The following is a 21,164-nucleotide window of genomic DNA, read 5'->3' on the forward strand; positions in this document are numbered from 1 at the left end:
GATCTAGTAATGTTTGACCTTTATACCTCGTGACTATTTGTGTTTCAACGCATACTGGAAATGTTCTTTCATCGTTAATCTAGCAGAGAGAAATGAATTTTTGCGGTGTCTCGGAGATCATGAAGAAGAAGAAGCGCAAATCTTTAGGAAAGCCGAGAGCATGTGAAGATATGAAGGTCGCCAGAGATCTTAATGGAGATCGTGCAACCGACCAAGTTCAATACCTTCACCGGGGAGAATGGCAAGAGAGAGCTGAGCCCGTTAACATATCCGGTTGAATACACTTTTACCCAAAAGCTTATATCCGTCAATATATCTACTTGAGCCCATCTTTACTCAAAAAAACATATCTAGTTGAGCCCATGTTTACTTAAAAGATTAAGCCAATGAGTTATTGACCAACTATGATATATTAATTGTTCAACACCACATCAATTCTTCTCAAGAAGATCAACTTATCTCACCACATTAATTCCCATTGCAAATACCATATAACACAAAATTTTCAATTAACTAATTGTGTCACAACTCATACGTGTATCTCAATAATTTCATCAAGGATCGATACATACTAGGAGTGGGCCACTAATCAACTCCACATTCGCTAAAAAACTTATGCCAATAAGTTATGGGCCAACAATGATTTATTAACTACTTTGTCTACTTTGTACCATACTGATTCTCCGATGGGATTTCTTTAATACAACTTACTTATACGTGCATATTAACAATCTATATAAGATTTCTCTAAACAAGAACATGCTTCCATAACCGATATATGATAACCCCAATAGAAATCCCACTAAACAAGCTCGCACTCCTATTCTTCGAACCTCTACCACCCCAAAAGGGCGAATATATCGAGATAAAGTTAGAAGACCAAGGGAAGAATCATCATCTCCCCATTCTATTTCACTCTAGTTTCGTCCCGAGTGATTACCGCCCTTCTCGAAGGTCCCAAGGCCCGAGATGGAACAGACACAAGAATTTTCCAGGGAAGTTTGGCTGGAAGAAGTAAGTATACATTGGAGATCTGGCACTAAGTTCAAGAGCAATCCCCGGTGATCTCCTCAACATGGAATTGGAGAACAGGGAGCTCCGAACCCCAACTCTACTCGTCGAAGACTGCATGGGGCCTTCGTTTCGAAACTTGCTGGCTTAAGAACAGTGCAATGCCTTAGCCGCACCGTATTTCACTTGCGATGCGATCTTCCTCAACAGTGTCATCGATGTGCCGGCAGACACCGAAATCATTCAAGAAAAGTGGATCCTAATACAGTCGAAGGCCGAGGATGAAGAAGTGGTGAACCTTGTCAATAGCCTCACCAAGGAGCCCGTGTTCGATACGCACGACATGAATGACTGCTACATGGCACAACAAATCGAAGACATCGACGCCTTCTGCAGATATTGGATGAATAAATGCATCTATCAGCTTTCGAAAACATCGATTTCATCAGTACCGGATTATTTCCCTTCATTCAAATAAGCTAATACCCGCTATTTTACTCGCCTCTTTCATGAAACGCAAACAATAGAATGATGATAACCGCCGATGTATCCCTTCGTATTTGGCCTGAGAGATCGATTCTATATGCTAACTCAATACTGATGCACTAATTGGTAAAGGGATATTGTCTGAGCACATCATGTTTGAGAGATTACTCAAATTATGCTGCAAATGGAACGGCTTGTGATTTGTGATCTGTATGAATCTCTCAAGTTTCTGATCTTTTCTCATGAAGTCGCACCAGGCTTTCTTTGCAAGGAAGTAAAGCAATCTACGACTTCTGAGTCTCGTACTCAAAATTAATTATTCAACTCATTGTTTAGAGCGCCAATCACCTGACTTTATCTTTGGTGGATGGTACTTTTCCAGAGTAAAAAATGTGACCCGGACGCTTGAATATGCCAGGGGAGCACAGTCCAGACAAACTGATAAAGTTCATTTTCTAATCAAGTAATCAAGCAATTAATTACAATTACTTTTTGAGGCTTCTAGCACCAGTTAGAGCCTCACTGTGGTGGTAGCTACGGGACTTGGTATTGATCTTTTTCTATTATACGAACAAACGAGATGGCTGTTAGGATTCAGCGCACAATTGAATCGAAGTAAAACAAAAAGTGAAAAAGAGAAATCAAGACACGAGATTTATCATGATTCATTCTTAAACTAGGGTTACGTCTAGCGGATGAATCCATTATAATTAGCACATCGCACTTCTCGTTACATCACTCAATTACAAGCGAAAAAGAATATATACAGTAGTAGCTATTCATAAGCGGGACCCATGTGCTTTCCTTGTCGTTGGAGAGTATAAACAACACCCAACAATGACCTTATGATCATGACCTTAAGTATTCTTCAAGAATTGTTGTATAGAAATCATAGGCCGACCTAAAGATTACATAACTCCCACGAAAGAGTTGTACATAAAAATTTCGATGCGGAGATTTAATTTGCTCTGAGCATTGTTGCGATGTTTAGACCTATATAACACTAAAATAACATGGATTATATGTTGAATATCATATCCTTGATAGCACGGAGAGCTTTGGTAGTTATCGGTTTTCTTCAAGTTACTGTCACTTTTTGAGTTTTCAACCATAAAATGATCATGTCAGGCGTTGTGATGTCCGAATTTCATGAAATCAGCTTCCATGATCTCTTCTTTTGAACATTCCATTTAGCACTTAAGGTCCTAATACTGTGTGCAAGTTTACTTTGATGACGACGTTCGTGATCTCCACTACCTATATCACCAGATTATGCAACGGGGCGACGAGCATCTTAACCGGCCCAAAAATCTGGCTACCTCCTCCACCTTTTCTCTTTGATAGCACGGAGATATTTGGTAGTTATCATTTCTTTTGCAAATTCCTGTGACTTATAACCTTGAAATGATCATGTTAGGCGCTGTCATGTCCGAATTTCATGAAATCAGCTTGCATATCCCCTTCTTTTGAACATTCCATTTTGCACTTAAGGTCCAATCCTGTGTGAAGTTTACTCTGACAACGACGGTGATGATCTCTGCTAACGATCGCACGTTTGTGCACCCACCGGGCGACAAGCATCTTAATTGGTCCAAAAATCTGGCTACCTCCTCCAGCTTTTTTGTTTGTTCGCGACCAAATGAAAAAAAAATAAAATCGGACGGCAATAATACCAAATTGGCCAATTATCATATTATACAGAAGCTTTGCGCAAATCTCTCAATTATATTCAGTAAAACATATGACACAACAAGCCAATATGATTCCTTGAACATGTTACTTTAACCAAAGTGTCGTTTGTATCTGGGGGACCAGGGGGAGATTCTGTCTAAGCATGAACACTAAAAAAGAAAGTTTTAAAACGAACAAATTGAAAAGGCGACTCGACGGCAAAGTCCAATATGATAAACCCTAATTCTTTTACCTTATTTTTAACCGAATATTCCAAACGTAAGTGAACTGTTCAAACTTTTTCTATCAGTCTTCATACAACCAGGTGAACGGCTCGTTTTCCTGTCTGGAAAGTAGAGATCTTCGCTGTGAATCTTGACCTAGAAAGACTAATTAAAACCTGTTCAAGAGTCTCGAAGAACAGAGAGGAGGCATGGGCAAGAAGCGCAAATCTCCAAGAAAGCTAGAAGTGGAAGTGGAAGACAAAGGCAAAGACATAGCGGTGGTCGCCGCAGATTTCCCCAGCAACACAGTCGACCATGACCCCTGTTTCAGCCCTCGGTGGTCAATCTTTAGGGTTCCGGCGCATATTCGTCAGGTTGATGAGAAGGCGTACAACCCTAGGGTCATCTCGATCGGCCCGTTCCATCGGAACCGGCCCACCTTGAGAGCTATGGAATCTCAGAAGGCGAGGTTCTACGAGCGCCTTATCACCCAGACGGGTTTCAATGGTCTCGATGAACGCATCAAGACAGAGATGAGGAAATTGGAGCCTGACGCTAGGAGGTGCTACTCGGAGGAGTTCGACGATATTAGCGCCGATGAATTTGTGGAGATGATGGTTCTTGATGGTTGCTTCGTTGTGGAACTCATGAGGCTTTACCATGAGAGCAATCAGGTACATGATTAACTTCTCATATTAATTCCAAGATCTAGGATCTACAGATGAGTCCTGTCATCGATTCGATTTCCTTCCACAACAATTAGTGATCTTGCAACATGCTTCATATGAATATACGCTTTTGTATGTGTTCTGGTTGAGATTAGGACGAAGAGGGACAATTCGTGGAAGAACCAATATTTGCAACAAGATGGATGCTACCCAACATCACTAGAGATCTTCTCATGCTCGAGAACCAATTGCCGATGTTCGTGCTGCAAGAGATCTACAACCTCACGGCATTCGACAAGAGCACGACGCCTCTAAACAAGCTTGCCCTCCTTTTCATGGAGCCTCTGAGGCTGCAGAAGGGACAATACGCCGACATAAAGTTGGACGACAAGGGCGAGCATCACCATCTCCTCGCGCTATTCCACTCCAGCTTCATTCCCTCTGACCATCACCCTTCGCGAAGCCAACGCGGCGCTCGGTGGAACAGGCAAGAGAATTTCCCGGGGAGGCTGTGGGTGCACGAGGCAAAGAGGCTATGGAGAGCCGGCGTCCGGTTCAAGTACAACCCCAGCAATCTCCTCAACATAGAGTTCGCGAACCGGGAGCTGAAGATCCCCACCCTGTTCATCGACGAGTGCACAGGGCCGCTCCTGAGGAACTTGCTGGCTTATGAGCAGTGCAACGCGTTCGCGGCGCCGTATTTCACCTGTTATGCGATCTTCCTCACCAGCATCATCGAGACCCTGGACGACATCGAGATCTTGCAAGATGCTGGGATTATAATTCAATCGGTGGACGAAGACGAAGAGGTGGTGGACCTCATCAATAGCCTCACCAAGGAGCTCGTGTTTGATATGCACGACATGAGCCATTGCTTCATAGCCCAGCAAATTGAGGACATCAACAATTTTTGCAAATCTTGGCTGAGCAAGTGCATTTTTCAGCTCTCGCGTTTTGAAAACATCTTGTCATCAATTTTACCATTCAAATAGTCGCAACAAATAGCCATCTGTCTTCTTCTTGTCACCAAAAGATTTTATTTTTTTAATATTTGCGAGTACCAATGAACATTCTGTATTTTATGGCACCAAATGATATAACTTTGCGCTAGAGCACCAAGCTAATTGTTGATTATTTTCACTCATCGTCCCGATCTTAATCTAATGTGCACGACCAAACAACATTTGGCTCTCCATCCAATGCTTCAGGAGATCAGATTTAAGTTAGGTAAGAAAAAGTTTGTAATAAGGATATAAGGCTAATAACAAGTGAGTCTATAACAAAAACTAGTCGAAGCAAAAGTAAATATTGTTATACTAATTAGGAGGATAAAACATTCTAAAAAAAATTAAAAGTTCATGAATCTCATTGCACGTTGAGTTAAAATTCTGTAATTATATTGAATAAATTAAAAAGGCCAAAAACTATATTGTAAATTGAGCCGATATTCATAGACTGGAGGAAGAATCTTTGGTATATAGAAGGTTGGATTATCGATGTGAAGCCGACAATAATAATGAAAAATTCAGTGGAGATGTGCTGGCAATGGGCTAGAGACAAGAAGCAAGAGGCCGAAACATGTCTGCTTTGTTCCGTAAAACGAAGTACAACAAGAAAGCCGAGCAAGGTTCAAGGTCGCGTCTTACGATGATCTTGCATCGGAATGATCAAAACTTGTCCGGTAATCTAATCTGGTTTCACACTCGATGGGCAGCATCGTGCGCGGCACATCATGTCTTTGGGGTTTTTGCTCCCCAACTTGATCTCATGGGGGGACGCGACAACACAACCAGAAAACGATTCTCTTCAAGACACCACAGATGAAGATGGGGAAAAAAAAATTATCAGCAAGACAAGCGATGTGGTTATTTTTCCCTTTTAACAGTAATTCCTGCTCATGGTCTGACCTTTTCTTTTTGTAAATCCTCGTTAACTTTAAGGATGTTCGAGATTCATAATGTATTTTCGGTCAAAGTTTGGATGGTTACTCGTCCCGTCTCGGGGGTTTTCTCTGGTGAACTTGGTCAATTCGGAGGGGGTTTATGGAATCGTATACGCACTTTACTTGCAGGTATCCCTACCGAAATGAATTGTGTATTATTCGGCCACCGATGATACTTTCCTTAGCCATAAAGCAAATTTCTCTTGCAACAAGAAGGAAGGAGGCTCTAGCATACAACATTTAGGAGGTCAACATGCGTATGTGACTGAAGCTACCGAAATGATTGTCAATTTTTTCGGGACTTTGATTAGTTAGACCCATGCTAATTTCTCCTAACAATAATTATTTTTAGGAATGATCGATTCTCGGGTGGTCCGGTTCTTACCCATAAATCGGGAATCGGACCGGGGTTCCTGGTTTCTAGAATTGGGAACCGGACCATTTGGTCATGGAATCGGACTGTCGGTCCGGTCTTCGGGTGGTCTAATGAAACCGATGACGTGTTTTGTTGTTGTTATTATTATTATTATTATTTCGTTAAAATGCATTTTACCTCTCAACAAAAAGGAGGTCAATCAATGATTTGCTTAGACAAAGAGATTGAGAAGTAAGAAGGGATTGAGAAATAAGGAGGTTTTGTCAAGGTCAACCAAGTGCGTGCAATCGTGAATGTGCCGTGTGTGAAGAATGATGCCAATTAGTTTTTTTTTTTTTTTGGTTTCAGAATGGGAGTAGGGCTTTTTCAGATTTGTAAGAACTAAAAAATTAAGAAAAATAATAACCAGTCCGATCCGAGTAGTCCGGATGGGCTATTCCACCCCAGAACCTAGAACCGGACCAAAATTCACCGGTTCCAACTTTATGAAGCCGAGAGCCGGATCGGTGACCTCGGGGAACCACCCGGATCTGGCTGGTTCGGTCTGCTTCGAGGCGGCTCTCAGATTGGGCGGCTCCTTTTGCTCACCCCTAATGGTTTTTGCACTATCAACGGACCAAAAAAAAGTGATGTCGAAATGACTCTCTCTTTAACTTTAACTTTTGCATCTGCGTTGCTCTTTCTTTTTCTCTCTTCTTCAGCTTTGTTTCATCGCAGCTACACTTCAACATCAATATGCATGGACTCATAATTTAGTTAGGGATGAACATTAATCCGTTCAGATGCAAGTGCAAAACTTATTCTGCAGAATAATACGCCACCAGCAAAACATGATACCTCGTACCCTGTCAGACTCTTCCGAGACGCTGCTTAGTTTTGCATCAGAGGAAGGTATTATCACGCAGGAATGCCTAAACAATTGAAACTTGTAAGGGCCAAAAACATATATGTTATAGAAAAGCTTGAACTATTCAAACTTTCGTTCTATCTAATCCCGTAATATTTAATATTTTTTCCACGTGACTGCTGGTGTTCCTGTGCATATTGGAGATTATTCTTCAATTGTCAATCTACCAGAAGAGAGAGACGACTTTTTTTAAAGTGTCTTGGAGAAGGTCATGAAGAACAAGAAGCGCAAGGCTTGGGGAAAGCCGAGAGCGAGCGAAGACATGACGGCCGCCAGAGATCTCCAAGAAAATCAAGCAACTGATCACAAGCGCCGTCTCGGCAAGCAGTGGTCGATCTTTCGGGTTCCGGAGCACATTCGCGAGGTCGACGAGAAGGCCTACAACCCGCGGGTTGTCTCGGTCGGTCCTTTCCACCGGAACCGGCCGGAGCTGAGGGCGATGGAACCTCAGAAGCTGAGGCTGTACAGGAGACTCATGAAGCGGATCGGCGACGAGGACCGTGAGGTGGGTCTCCAGATTGCGATCAAGAAGTTGGAAGGCAGGGCGAGGAGTTGTTACTCGGAGGAGTTTGCCAACATCAGCAGCGAGGAGTTCGTCCAGATGATGGTTCTCGATGGTTGCTTCATCGTCGAGCTCATGCGGTTGTATCACAAGAGCAATGAGGTACCTATTAACTTCCCATCCCCAGATAACCCTCGAGCACAAATTTTTGCTCGCTCGGATTCATGGATTGCTCATGCTTTCTTGTGTCTGCCGCCCATTGGTTTGCTCGGAAATCAGCTCGGCGAACATGTGGAAGAACCGATATTCGCGACGAGATGGATGCTTCCCAACATCACTAGAGATCTGCTAATGCTTGAGAACCAGTTGCCCTTGTTCGTGCTGAAAGAAATCTACAGGCTGACCAACTTCTGCGAGGAAGAAATCCCGCTGAACAAGCTCGCGCTCCTGTTCTTCGAGCCTCTAGGACCCCAAAAGGGCGAATACTCCGAGATTAAGTTGCAAGACCAAGGGACGCATCATCATCTCCTCTCTCTATTTCACTCCAGTTTCGTCCCGAGCGATTACCGACCTCGAAGGTCCCGAAGGGTGAGATGGAACAGACACGAAAACTTTCCGGGGAAGTTTTGGCTGGAAGAAGTAAGGATACTGCGGAGATCCGGCATTAAGTTCAAGAGAAACCCTGGCAACCTCCTCAACATAGAATTTGAGAACAGGGAGCTTCGGATCCCGACCCTATTCGTCGATGACTGCACGGGGCCTCTGCTTCGGAACTTGCTGGCTTACGAGCAGTGCGATGCCTTGGCGGCGCCATATTTCACTTGCTATGCGATCTTCCTCAACAGCATCATCGACGTGCCAGAAGACATCGAGATCCTCCAAGAAGCGGGGATCATAGTACAGTCCGAGGCCGTGGACGAGGAAGTGGTGAACCTTGTTAATAGCCTCACCAAGGAGCTCGTGTTCGATTTGCACGACATGAACGACTGCTACATAGCGCAGCAAATCGAAGATATCAACGCCTTCTGCAGATCTTGGAAGAGTAGATGCATCTATCAGCTCTCACGCATCGATTTCGTCAGCTTAGCGTTGTCATTCCTCCCGTCGTTCAAGTAATTGCATGCGCGTTTATTTCTGAGTCCTCACTTCACGCAACACAAATCACTTACATGCTTGTTCCAGAGACTAATTCTTTGTACTAATTCAGTACTCTTGCACTAATTGGTAAGGAGACATTTTTGAAGCACATCATGTTTGAGAGATTACTCAAATTTGGCCACGAATGGGAAAAATCTTGTGATCTGTTATCAGCATGAATCTCTCAATTTCAAATAAAACCCTTGAAGTGCTTTCGTTTTTTCGAAAAATTGGTCCAAAATGGACATTGTTTCAAATAATGACTATTCTTTTTTTTGTCGGACAAATAAGGACCTGGAGTGGCCATATTAATCTCGAAGAAGGTCTAACCTCGCCGGCCGGCTAAATTCTTTTGCTGATCAAGAGCGTTTTTGTCCTTTAATTTTATGATTTTTTTTCTTTTATTTCTCCTTTTTATGTTTTTTTTTTCCTTTCCTTTTCGTTAGTGGCTGGTCATCACCTGATGAAGCCACTAGCGATGCCCCAAAGAGGGCAAGACGAGGGTTGCTCTCGTTTGATCCGGCAAGGATCGCCCTCATCAGCCACAACAAAGAACGAAAAAGGAAATGAGAAAAAAAAAACAAAAAGAAATAATTTAAAACTAAAATATCTTTGAAAAAAAAATGTCCTTAACATGCTAGAATATTCGGCCAACCGACAATGTCAAACCTCATATGAAATTGTCATAGCCAGTTCAAATCCCTATTCAAAGTAAGGTCTACTCTGAGCCATTTTAAAAAAAAAATGAGGCCACTTCGGACTCTTATTCGAAAATTTCCCCTCTTCTTATTGAGTCAAACCAGGCTTTATTTGCAAGGAAGTAAAGCAATATGCAACTTCCGAGCCTCACACTCCAAATAAATGTATTTTGACACATTGTTTATGCCGGCAAGAGAGCACTAATCACCTAACTTTGTGTATGGTTCATGGTACTTTTCAAAAGCAAAAAGGGTGGCCCTCACACTTTAATCAACTAGGGGAGGTCAATCTAGACAAACTGAGTTGTTCTTTCTGTAACAATACATTAAGGGATACGTTCACTAGAAGTCTTAAAACTTGTCGCGAAAGTGTAATTGAGTCCTAAAACTTGCAAAAAGTGCAATCGAGTCCTAAAATTTGTCAAATTAGTGTCATCGAGTCCTTCCGTTAACTTGTCTAATGGAAAATGGTGACGTAGCATTTTAAAATTAATTTCTCTATCATATGTGGCATTTTTTATTTTATTCTTTTTCAAATCTTATTTTTTAATTTTAAAATTTCCTCTCCTATGTGGCATTTTTTATTATGTTCTTTTTCAAATCTTATTTAAATTAATTAATTTTTTTTTAAAAAAAGTTAAAATTTAATTTGAAAAAACAAAAACTTAAAATAAAAAAAAAGGAAGAGCAACTGTTGTCCTTGTCGGCCAGGCTAGGCCGCCGCCGCTGCCTATCACCGGAGGAGCCAGCAGAGGTCGCCCGCCCTGGCTGAGAGTGGCCGGTTGCCGGCCTGCCGGGGGATGGTGAACCTCGCCCGCCCCTCTCGCCAGATCTGGATTGAGAAAACCCAGAACTGGGCGATGCCGGCCTCCCACATGATGTGTCTGATCTAGAGCGCAAGCTAGTTCTGTTCGCAACCTCCGCTGGGGAGCGACCCACGTTCACACGCCCTTCACATGGAACGACAGTTCTGAGAGACTCGGCCTGGGATTTTTGGCAATGGAGGGCTTCGGAGGCCATTTTTTTTACCTTTCGTTTTCGATGGTTTCCATATAATGTTTGGACTCTTCCTTCGATCGATCATGGGGGTTCTCTGACTATTTTGCCAGGAGTGACTCTGCAATTTTCCCATTTCGTCTCCCATTCGATTCGATTGTTCAAGCACGGATCGTGCCATGTGAACTCCTTGGAAAAGGAGTTCTAATGAACACATCCCATTCATTAATTATAATTACTTGTTGAGGCTTCTAACACCAGTTAGGGCCGCACTATGGTGGTAGCTAGGGGAATTGGCATTTGATCACGGAGTCTCTTTCTATTTAAAAAAATACGAGCTAATGAGATAGCCTTTAGGTCATGACCATGATGGTTGAGTGCCTAAACACCTCAAAGTCATAAAGAAATCTTACGTATTACCTAACTCTTATTGTGTCATGCTCAAAAAAGAAAGAGAAGTGATGCAAAGTATTGTGATTTTGTAGAACAATCTATTCCGCATCTGAAGCTCTTGCCAAGAAATTTTAGTTCTAGTGATTTAATCAGCTAAAAGCCTCCCTAGATTAATCAAAAGCCAGAAGGCAAGACCCATCAACATAAGAAAAGAAAAGCAGGGGTGCCAGAAAATCTTAGAATCACAAAACCATAAGCAAAGATTCTTAGAATCACAAACCATTACCAAAAGAATACATGGCATTCCACTAATTGTACCAAGGAAGAATCTGTATTAAGATGCATCATCTACCAAGAACCGACCATCATTACCGAGACAATTCGACAATTGAACCAAATGCACTAACACTGTGTCATGAACTGATCTCCGCGAATAAAAAAAAAAAATGTATTAGAAAGACCAAATGAATTATTCAGATTACATTGACTATATCTCTAGCAAAAGTAAAAACTCAAGGAAAAGCAAGTAATACACGATAGAACAGTTTGTAGGGTCTTCCTTCTCTCTAACCACATACCCGCCTGCCGCTGCTGCCTCTCAAACCCGTTTTATCAGTTTAGTCGAGCTTCACTGAGGAGAATAGGTAATGCACAAACCAGAATGAGGAGAGGAACCCAACCGTGCCAGTCGCGAGCATGATTGCCGTGACCATGAAGAGGGAATACCCCAGGTAAAGAGTAGCAGAGACGGGTCCGCTCAAGCTCTTAAGGTCGAACACGAGATAGTTTACGGAGTACAAAAAGATGTATATCGCAACGGAACCAGAGGCAAAGAAGGATTTCCACCACCATCTCCAGTCCTCCACACAAAGATGCATATACGTCAAAACTAGAGACACTTCGGCACAAACCACGACTAAAAGGATCAAAACGATGAAGAGGAAACCGAAAACATAGTAGACACGGCCCATCCACAAACTAGACATAATGAAGAATAGCTCGATGAAAAGGGTGCCAAATGGTAGAGTGCCAGCACCAAGGACTAACAACCAAGATGGGTATTTCTGAGGCGGGATTTCCCTAGGAATCTGATTGGTCCTCACAGGATATTCGATCTGAGGAGCTTTCGCTCCAAGGAATCCACCAAAAAGAGTAAGCGGAACCGATATGCAGAACCACAGCAACAGCAGGATAACGAAAAGAGAAAACGGAATAGCTCCGGTGCTGTGACTACCCCATAAGAGAAAATTCAGAATTGTTAGGATCAAAAAGGCGATACCGGGGAAGAAGCACGCGGCTTTCCATGCGACCGACACCCATCCCTTGTGATCACCAGAGCTGATGGTCCTCCAAAGTCGGACAGCAACATAACCAGCAACTACACCGAGAATCATGTAGAAGAACAGCATACCTGTGATAAGCGTGCCACGTGAAGCAGGGGACATGAACCCGAGTGCAGCAAACAATATGGTCACCACTGCCATCCCAAGAATCTGGACACCGTCTCCGACCATTATGCATAAAAGCGCAGGGTTTGATGGAGAGCGGAACACATCCCCAACCACAAGCTTCCACCCAGATAATTCCTCATTCATCTGAGCCTGTGCCTCCTTGTCGAGTTCCTCATATCGCGTCAAGTCACGACGGACAGTCCTCAAAAAGATGACGAGGACAATACCGGCAAGGAAGGTGATCACCATAAGAGAATTGAGGATGGAGAACCAGTGGACTTTGGATCCTTCCATCTTCAAATAAGCATCCCAACGAGATGGCCACTTGATATTGCTCTCCTCAAAGGCAACCTCATAAGTGAACACAACGGGCTGCCCTTCCTTAATGGGCATTGCCACAGTGGTTGGATCACATTTAATCTGAGAAGGATACTTCTCGTACATCTTCAAGTTCTTCACTGAATCAGCGTTATGCATGATACTGCATGGCACAACCTCAAAACCCACAACCATATAGCCCGGCACATCTGATCCACCGTTTCCAACAGTTGGAATCATCTCGGCCGCATCCCCCGTCCCCATAACACGTGCGACATTGGTCTCCTCATACTTATGAACCAGAACAGTGAATCTCAAATGGTTAAACACATAGTACATGTCCTGAACCTTGATTCCCACCGGGTACCCAGTCCACCGGAGAAAATACTCATCCTTCTTAGTGTACCTTATCGCAGGCAAATTATCGAGGATCAGATTGACCTGATACATTTCGTCAATCCTCTCCTTCAAGAGCTTGAAATTATCCGCCGTGAGCGGATCGGTGCGGCACAAGAAGATCTCGGACTCGTTGGTGTACATCTTAAACTGATACGGCGAGTTCTCGATGCGGTCCCCCATGAGGAGCTCGCCGAGGTTCTCGGCGCTATCCTTCACACCCTCCAGAGGCTGACAAAAGGGCAAGCTATAGTAGCTGAAGGGGATCTCAGTGTCGATGGAAGTGAGTGAATTCACCTTCACCGACAAAGGATCGCCCACAGCATACTTATGTGGGTAACTCCCAGGAAGGTAAAATCCATATCCACAGTTCAAGAAAAGGGAAATGGCCAAAACCCAGATCTTAAACCGATCAAAGAAGTCCATTTTCATGACAATATCTGTCGATTCGCGTCAGATCTGGATGAACCCAGTTGCCAAAGAACGTTAATCAGGTAATGCAAGAGCAACCCCCCAATATGGGTTCGACGATTTTCACTCAAGATTGGCATCAACATGCAGAAAAAATGACTAGAACAGAGAGAAATCTGACATGTACTAGTAGCTACTCGAACTGGAAAAATCAAGAAACAACACAGAACGAGTGCTGACAAGCGAACTTGAAGGTAACGAGGGACATTGCAGATCTGACTGACCTTTTGGAGAGAAACGCGCAGTAGCGAGAGAGAGAGAGCGGAGATTCGCGGCAACCACAACGCCAGAGGTGAAATCTTTGGCCCTATTTATTTCTGGGGAAGAAGGAATTCGGGAAGATGCGAGAGGCGATAATGTATATGAATCAATGACGGTTGGCCTCTTTGCGTGAGTATGCTGAAACGGGGAGCACGTATCCGAGTTTGGGCCAATTACCACATTGCCCCCCGCCGGCCCATTTAATTTCTTAGTTGCCGCTACTCAATCTAATCGAGTATTTACGCGCAAAAAAAAAAAAAAAAATCTAATCAATTTAAATTATTTAATCCTGTATTGGTTTTGCGAAAAAGGAACAATTTGAAAAATGTTTTCCTAGACACGATTTCTTGTATTACTTATAAAAACGAATGAACAAAAAGAAAAATTTCACAATTAACAACGGCGTTTAGATATAGATTGATGTCAACGATGGATTCGTTTTATTAACTAATTATTTGGACGATACAAGTGATCGTTTTTAAAAAAAATATTTTTCAAATTATTCATTTTTTGCGATCTGATTTTTTTTTTTTTCCTTTTAGAGTCGCAATCTACCTGGTCATCAAATTTAGTAGTCTAGTTGGTGTGGCAAGATATATTGCTTTTGTAACATAGTTGCTATTATTTATAGTGAATCATGTGTGAAATATTGACCGATACAAACGGGGTTTGCGTATTTTACAACATAGATAATTACTTATATATTAACTCGCAAAGCTTATTGTTACATCTGGAATTTTTCGTGTCCACTAATAATACTCAGGCTATAAACATAACTATTATTTAACTTATAATCTAGATTGGGACGTAGAAATAGTTGTCGGCTGTTAGTATTCTGAGGTACGGAAAATGCGGAGGATGATTTTCCGCGATCTTAATCGTTTCGAGTCCAATGTATTGAAATTAAATTGATAAGTGTTCACCCATACGGTGACGTTAAGTAATTTATCGTCATCTTAGGGCATGTTTGGTAACGTCTCTCGTTCTTTTTTTTTTTTTTTTTTTGCTCTTTTGTTCCCCAGAACAGAAAAAGAACAAAAATCTATTTAGTAACGTCAGTTCATTTTTCTATTTTTTGCAATAGAAATTATTCCGGGGAATAGATTTAGAACAGAAACAAGAAGTTAAAAAAGTATTATTTGTTCCCAGGAACAAAACAAGAAACAATGTCATTTTAGAAAAATAAAATCGGTGCAACTTAATGCTTGTCTTTACAATCACGAGTCCACCGCCGGCACCGCAGCTCGCTAATCCCCGCTCGCCTCCACCGACATTTTTATAATTAAATAAAAAAATAGTGAATATAAATTTTAGGGTCGTACCAAACATATTTTTCTGTTCTTTTTCTATTCTGGGAATAAAAATTTTGTGTTGCTACAAAACGTGTTCTTCTGCTTCGAAACTGTTCTTGGGGTCATAATCAAGAAAAATAATTTCTGCTCATATATTATTCCTGAAAATATAATTGTTACCAAACATGCCCTTAGTTGTCGACGGCGACGGACATTTTTTTTGAAGTGATAATTATTGAGTTTCAAATTTACTAAATTGATATTTTTCTTTGCATTCACTATGGTATACTAATAATTTTAATGAATTCAAGATCTCATAGGTTTTACCATATATGTTTAACCTTAGTTGATTAGTACTAATAAGGATTCCCTTACATAAATGAACTCACTCACTTGGTCGAAGGAGAAGATGGACGACCTGTCTTAATCAACATCTTCAAACTATCCACATTAAGCCACATAATGCCCACTTGTCCTTTTAAGAGAGCATGCAAGGCCATGTGTTTCTTTTAAATTGCAACCCTTGTGCTAAACTTGACACCTAAACTAAGCCATCATCACCTTAATCAGTTGCCATCGACCTTCTTCCACGTGGCCACAGATTAAATAAAACCCTGCCTCATTTAATTTCTAATCTACATGAAGCCCTCCACCTCATCTTTTACTTATAGTCATTGCTTTTAACCTTGGTAATGTCAGCCTCATTTTCACCTCGGCCGTATCACCCTAACTTCAGTCCTCAAAAGAAAATTTCTTCTACATTGGATCTTGGATTTTATCTTTCGAGAATCACAAGGAGGCTAAGACATTTGATTGCTCGAGTTTTGTTCGAGGATAGTGAAATCACTCGGCGTTAAGTTAGGCTAATCTACCTAACACTTTTGACTTGGCTGGTTGATATGTATAATCTTAGTTTTAATTAAATTTGACGTTAAGTGTGAGTATATGTGTAGTAGTGATGTGGAGATGTGATTGTTTGTTTGACTTGACGATTACGTATATGTCTAAAAGGTGTTTGATTGCTTTCCTTAAGGTGTTGTAACATGTTATATTTAAAAATGATGAATACGAAATTGGAAGTGCAATCTTTGTAATTTCAGATTCAATTGTCGTCAGTAATATCCACTCTATACTCATTGATCAGATTCACTTGCTTAGTACATTCACTTGCCGAGGATACTCATTTGTGTGGGTATGTTCACTTGTTTGATCAGATTCACTTCATGAGTACATTCACTTACTGAGTATACTAACTTATCTCAGTATGCTCACTTGTTTGATCAGATTCACTTCTTAAGTATATTCACTTGTTTGATCATATTCGCTTCCTAAGTTTATTCACTTGTTTGATAAGATTCACTTCCTAAGTATATTCACTTGTTCGATCATATTCACTTATTGAGTATATTCACTTGTATGAGTATTTCACTTATTTGATCAGATTCACTTCTTGAGTATATTCACTTATTGAGTATGACTACATGTTACTTCTTACTCAATTATTTGACTAATGCATTTTATTACTTCGAGGAATATGAAATGAAACAAGAATGTAAGTGTATGAACTGTCATGCATGCAAATATTTACTTACCATTGCCTGCATGAGAGTAACATAATTTCATCACCCATAAAATTAAATAGTGAAGATGCCTCGTGTGTTAAGAGGCTCCGATGAGTGTTTTGGGATGCCTCGAAGTTGAGATGTCTCGTGAGTCGGGATGTCCCAGGAGGGTTTGGTAGGAGACGTACGGAACCTAATTCCTGTATACGAGTGAAATAATATTGTGCAATGGTGATATTCAGTTTCTTAGACATATCATAATAGGAAAGATAAAATATCTACTCATGCTTGCTTGTTATGTGCTTACGTTGTTTTGTACCGGATTGAGTGGTGAGGTGATTTCTTACTTAAACTTAGAAATTTTGTTTAATAGGCTTCGTCTTACTCCTTTATTTGTCAGACGTGTAGGAAGGATTGTTCACAGCCACTACTTAATTTTTGGAGCTCCTATTTTTGTTAATTGTCTTTATGAAGACATGCCAATACCTGAGATGGATGTAGGATATACTAAATCTCGTTCCATCGTACGGGGTCGACGTGGGTTTTATGGAGTGGACTCACTATCATTTTTTTTGTTTGTTTGGTGCCTGAATATCGACGGCGAGTTGGTTCGCATTGAGGGGTTTCGAAGGTGTTGACGACACATCGATGGGCGAGGTTTTCCACCCATAGTGCCTAACTTGGCTGTTGAGACTGGCAGCTTTTGGTTGGATTATGTAGTAATGTCACAAGGGCTGATGATTATACAAATAAAAGATGCAAATGTATGTTAATTAAGCTCGTGCGACTTTCTGGTGAGGGATGTTTTAAATGTTTGATTATGCTTTTGCATGTTTAATGAACAATATGAATAATAGTTAGAAAAGGGATAGGTATCGCGCAATGACGTCCTGAAGCGTCACAATCATGGTTAGGGAAAGAAGGAGCATGCTTCATGATAAGAACTTTTAGTCACCTTATACACTAGGGACAAGTGAAACAAACTCTTTATGTTAGATTTGATTTTACCGAGATGAACAACATGTTAAAGATGGCTTTGATGCTAATTCAATTGAAGCATCGCATTTGTAAATTTTTAGGTTACATTTTAGGTGAAGATCAAATGCTTTGAGAACGAGGGTTGGATGTTTCGGCTCCACATCAATGGATAAATCCTTCGTGATCAAAAATAAGGAAAGCACCGGCAGAATATCTTTAGAGAGAGCGCACTTGGATACTCCGCTTACAAATTACGGTCATATCTTAATATGTCAGGCTACTATAAACGTCATCAAAGCATGAACCCTAATAAGAGTACACTGACCATGGGGCATGTCAATTTATGGAGTAGCGCTTCATCAACCGTGCCAATTGTCATTTCTGGCAGCGACATGTTAGCTTCTTTGCACTACAAATACTTGACAGTAACGTGGCGGGTCTGTCAAATTGTAGTTCTAACATTTAAAGAAAGAGAAGTCATTTACGATACATCACTCGAACGTAGACCTATCGGAATGGATTACAGATCCATTTTTTAACCCATATTTGGGATGTATTGTTATATGGATTAGTTATATTTAGTAAATAAGCTATAAATATGTTCACAATTTTAAAGCCAACAATAAAATGAATATTAAATGAGTTCACAACTTACTTACACTCATCCCACCTCTATGACTCTCTCTTCACTTTCTCTCATCAAACTCGATCTCGCGCTTGGTCACTCCGCGCTCTTACCTTAGTTTGAATATAAGTTTTCCTAGATTTGGCTAAATATGGAATTGTCTTTGCAATATGAGTTGGGTTGGACATGTAACGAGTATGAGTTGAATCGGGCATGAGTAATTAAATTTGTATTGTATGAAAATGAATCAAAACGGGTTATTGAGATAATTCGGGTCGGATCATTTTCTATCCAACCCGAACCCGGACTATCCATTTGACAAATCTACTGGAGCATTACCCTTAAAAAGGGGAAATTACCAAAAAAGTAATAAACCTATTACAATTGTGTCAATTTAGTCATAAACTTTTTCTTTGCTAATTGAATCTCGAACCTTTTGCAATTATGTCTGTTCAGTCCATTTGGGCGATTGGTATTAACGTGAAAAATTTGTAAAAATATTATATTTTTTAAATTATTTTTTATAAATTTTTTATGTATTTTTTTTCTTTTTTCTTGGTTAGGGCCGGCAATAGAACAAAAAAGGAAAAAAGAAGACATAAAAAAATATTAAAATATAATTCAAAAACTCAAAAAATATTAAAATAGTTATTAATATTTGTCCACGTCAGCGTTGGCCAACCAACATGACTGAATTGATATAATTAAAAAAGGATTAGGACTCAATTAACAAAAAAAGTTTCTCACCGAATTGATATAATTACACTATATTTAATATTTTTTCAGTAATTTTCCCCCCTTAAAAGTTGCCATCCGCAGGACCCTTTCCTTTCTAGGACTTGCCTCACATGCTTATACTTTTCGTGCGGACATGAACGTTTGATTCGGACTTAAGTGAGCTCGACAAAATCGAGAAATTACTACCTCAAGGCTCATGCTACTAGTTTAAATCATTCGGATCTCAAGAGAAGAGGGAGACCACGTTGGGTTCTATAAGAGAAGATAAGGTTTTAATGTATCTTTCGAATTGCAAAATTCGAATAGAAGGGGGCAAAAGAAAGGAAAAAGGTTAGACCCTTCGGCTCTAAGCACTGAAAAGCAACTTTCTCCTTGAGCAAGAGCTGTCCAAAGTTAAGAAAGAGACGAACGTGGGTACCACTTTTTGATGTCTCAAGGTCACCATGGTCTTGAAACGTCACGAAGTTCTCGATAGTTGCTAAGTCAAATTGCTTGTGGCGTACATCTAATCCTAGCCCCGACGAAATCTCAAAAGTGGTGCCAATTAATCGGATCTAAAGCAACTCGGAATCACGTACAAATTCCCTAAAGTGCAAGACCGATTGCGCGTACTTCTTACTTATTCGATAATAAAAAAATGTTTTTCATAGCGAGACGATTGGAATTCCAAAAGAGTTTGAATAGCTCATCGTCGTCATTAGTCCTCGTCGTCAGTAAAATTCCGATAAATGGTCGACGGCTCGACAAAACATCATAGGAATTGACGTGCCTATGTTCATAAGGGAAGACATCATAGTTCCAATCGACTGCTGAATGATTAACTGGACAGTTGGTTGAAAGCTACATTGCACACGCCCTCGATGGAGAAAGCTTACCCAGTATTAATTATTGACTAATTTAGCTGCTAATGAGGGAGGTCAACTTTTTTTTCCCTTCCACGCGGGTCTTCTTTAGTCTCCCAATGGCCCATGAAGTAAGTCAAAAGCGACTCAAAATAATTGGATTTAACTTAAAAAATTAGTTATTGCTTTCCCATTTTGACAAGATTTCTAAGTTCAAATTCAATTGGAAGTCAGATTTCAAATCCAAGTTAAAAGAAGAGTCTATCCCATCTGTACTTGTAAGGTCATTTACAAATTGAAAAGAAAGCATTTAGAGTGATGAAAAGAACAAGCAGCAGAGAGATATTTACTGTCGTTAAGAGGTTTATTCTTTTTCAAAATCAAGTGAAAATGAAATTTAATGACTTTAAGCTTGATATTGAACCAATGTTATGCTCGAAATTAATTGAGCTCCAGCTTAAACTCGAGCGTAGACTTCTATTATTCATATGGGCCTCAAATCTAAGTCCTTGGGCCTTTCTTTTTCTTACGAACTTTCCCGCTTGGGCCTCAACCGTAGGACTTTATCGTCATATATTATGGACAACACATATGTCATTCCAACCGATATCGTAACATGTTTGGTAGGAAGAAATGGAACAATGAGGCTAAACAAGGAAAGTGAAACAAGATTTAAAGATTATTTCATAAAAGTTAGATAAGTATTTCAATCCATTTATTAGGTCGAGACGCAAGAATGCATCAGAAGAGGGTGCATTTGAATGTATGGAACAACATGGAAAAAAAATTCGAGGGAATCAGAACTCGTTTTACTCGAAATGTCAGTTCTATAATCCTTTCCAAAATGCCTGCCATATAAGGAAAAATGGACATAAGTTTGAATGACGACTCTCTTACGGTTTTGTTAATATGGATGAAATCAAGTCACGTAACTTAGACGTAGATCCCCTCAATTTAGGTTGGGGGATAAAATTATTCCAATGACTATCAACATTAGATACTTTATATTGGGAATTATGATGGCAGATAAATGAAAATCAGTCATAATTCACTAATTCGCCTAAAAGGATTCCTCATCAATCATCAGCATGTGCAGCGTTGGGAAAGCTGCATTATTCCTTGGCCGGTCATGTGCCGCAGGAAGTGGTGCACGTGACGAGAGACACTATGACACATGGTGACCCATTTGGCATGTTGGGCATGTCATGGACTATCCACT

The 21,164-nt window shown here is 40.7% G+C and overlaps 3 protein-coding genes and 1 pseudogene across 3 annotated transcripts; 3 read left to right on the forward strand and 1 right to left on the reverse strand.

Moving 5' to 3' along the window:
• The first annotated feature begins 778 nt into the window (after nucleotides 1–778).
• On the forward strand, nucleotides 779–1,494 carry LOC125314840 (annotated as a pseudogene).
• Nucleotides 1,495–3,576: 2,082 nt separating this feature from the next.
• On the forward strand, nucleotides 3,577–5,086 carry LOC115752565 (UPF0481 protein At3g47200-like). The gene is made up of 2 exons (XM_030690814.2): nucleotides 3,577–4,066; nucleotides 4,216–5,086. The coding sequence occupies exons 1-2, from the start codon at nucleotides 3,602–3,604 to the stop codon at nucleotides 5,050–5,052; spliced, it is 1,302 nt and encodes a 433-aa protein (XP_030546674.2). The 5' UTR covers nucleotides 3,577–3,601; the 3' UTR covers nucleotides 5,053–5,086.
• Nucleotides 5,087–7,234: 2,148 nt separating this feature from the next.
• Nucleotides 7,235–9,067, forward strand: LOC115752567 (UPF0481 protein At3g47200-like). The gene is made up of 2 exons (XM_030690816.2): nucleotides 7,235–7,949; nucleotides 8,067–9,067. The coding sequence occupies exons 1-2, from the start codon at nucleotides 7,497–7,499 to the stop codon at nucleotides 8,901–8,903; spliced, it is 1,290 nt and encodes a 429-aa protein (XP_030546676.1). The 5' UTR covers nucleotides 7,235–7,496; the 3' UTR covers nucleotides 8,904–9,067.
• A 2,370-nt stretch (nucleotides 9,068–11,437) lies between these two features.
• LOC115752563 (transmembrane 9 superfamily member 11) lies at nucleotides 11,438–14,018 on the reverse strand. The gene is made up of 2 exons (XM_030690809.2): nucleotides 13,872–14,018; nucleotides 11,438–13,635 (listed from the first exon to the last, which is right to left on the reverse strand). The coding sequence occupies exon 2, from the start codon at nucleotides 13,606–13,608 to the stop codon at nucleotides 11,629–11,631; it is 1,980 nt and encodes a 659-aa protein (XP_030546669.1). The 5' UTR covers nucleotides 13,609–13,635; nucleotides 13,872–14,018; the 3' UTR covers nucleotides 11,438–11,628.
• Between the last annotated feature and the right edge of the window lie 7,146 nt (nucleotides 14,019–21,164).

The sequence above is a fragment of the Rhodamnia argentea genome, chromosome 4 (assembly GCF_020921035.1).
Source record: "Rhodamnia argentea isolate NSW1041297 chromosome 4, ASM2092103v1, whole genome shotgun sequence".
NCBI classification, from domain to species: Eukaryota; Viridiplantae; Streptophyta; class Magnoliopsida; order Myrtales; family Myrtaceae; genus Rhodamnia; species Rhodamnia argentea.

Bases quoted from the DNA above. Each gene is read 5' to 3' on its own strand.
- LOC115752565 (XM_030690814.2), top strand. From the start codon at position 3,602: ATGGGCAAGAAGCGCAAATCTCCAAGAAAGCTAGAAGTGGAAGTGGAA. The intron at 4,067-4,215 runs GTACATGATTAA...GGTTGAGATTAG, and splicing joins TTTACCATGAGAGCAATCAG to GACGAAGAGGGACAATTCGT.
- LOC115752567 (XM_030690816.2), top strand. From the start codon at position 7,497: ATGAAGAACAAGAAGCGCAAGGCTTGGGGAAAGCCGAGAGCGAGCGAA. The intron at 7,950-8,066 runs GTACCTATTAAC...CTCGGAAATCAG, and splicing joins TGTATCACAAGAGCAATGAG to CTCGGCGAACATGTGGAAGA.
- LOC115752563 (XM_030690809.2), bottom strand. From the start codon at position 13,608: ATGAAAATGGACTTCTTTGATCGGTTTAAGATCTGGGTTTTGGCCATT.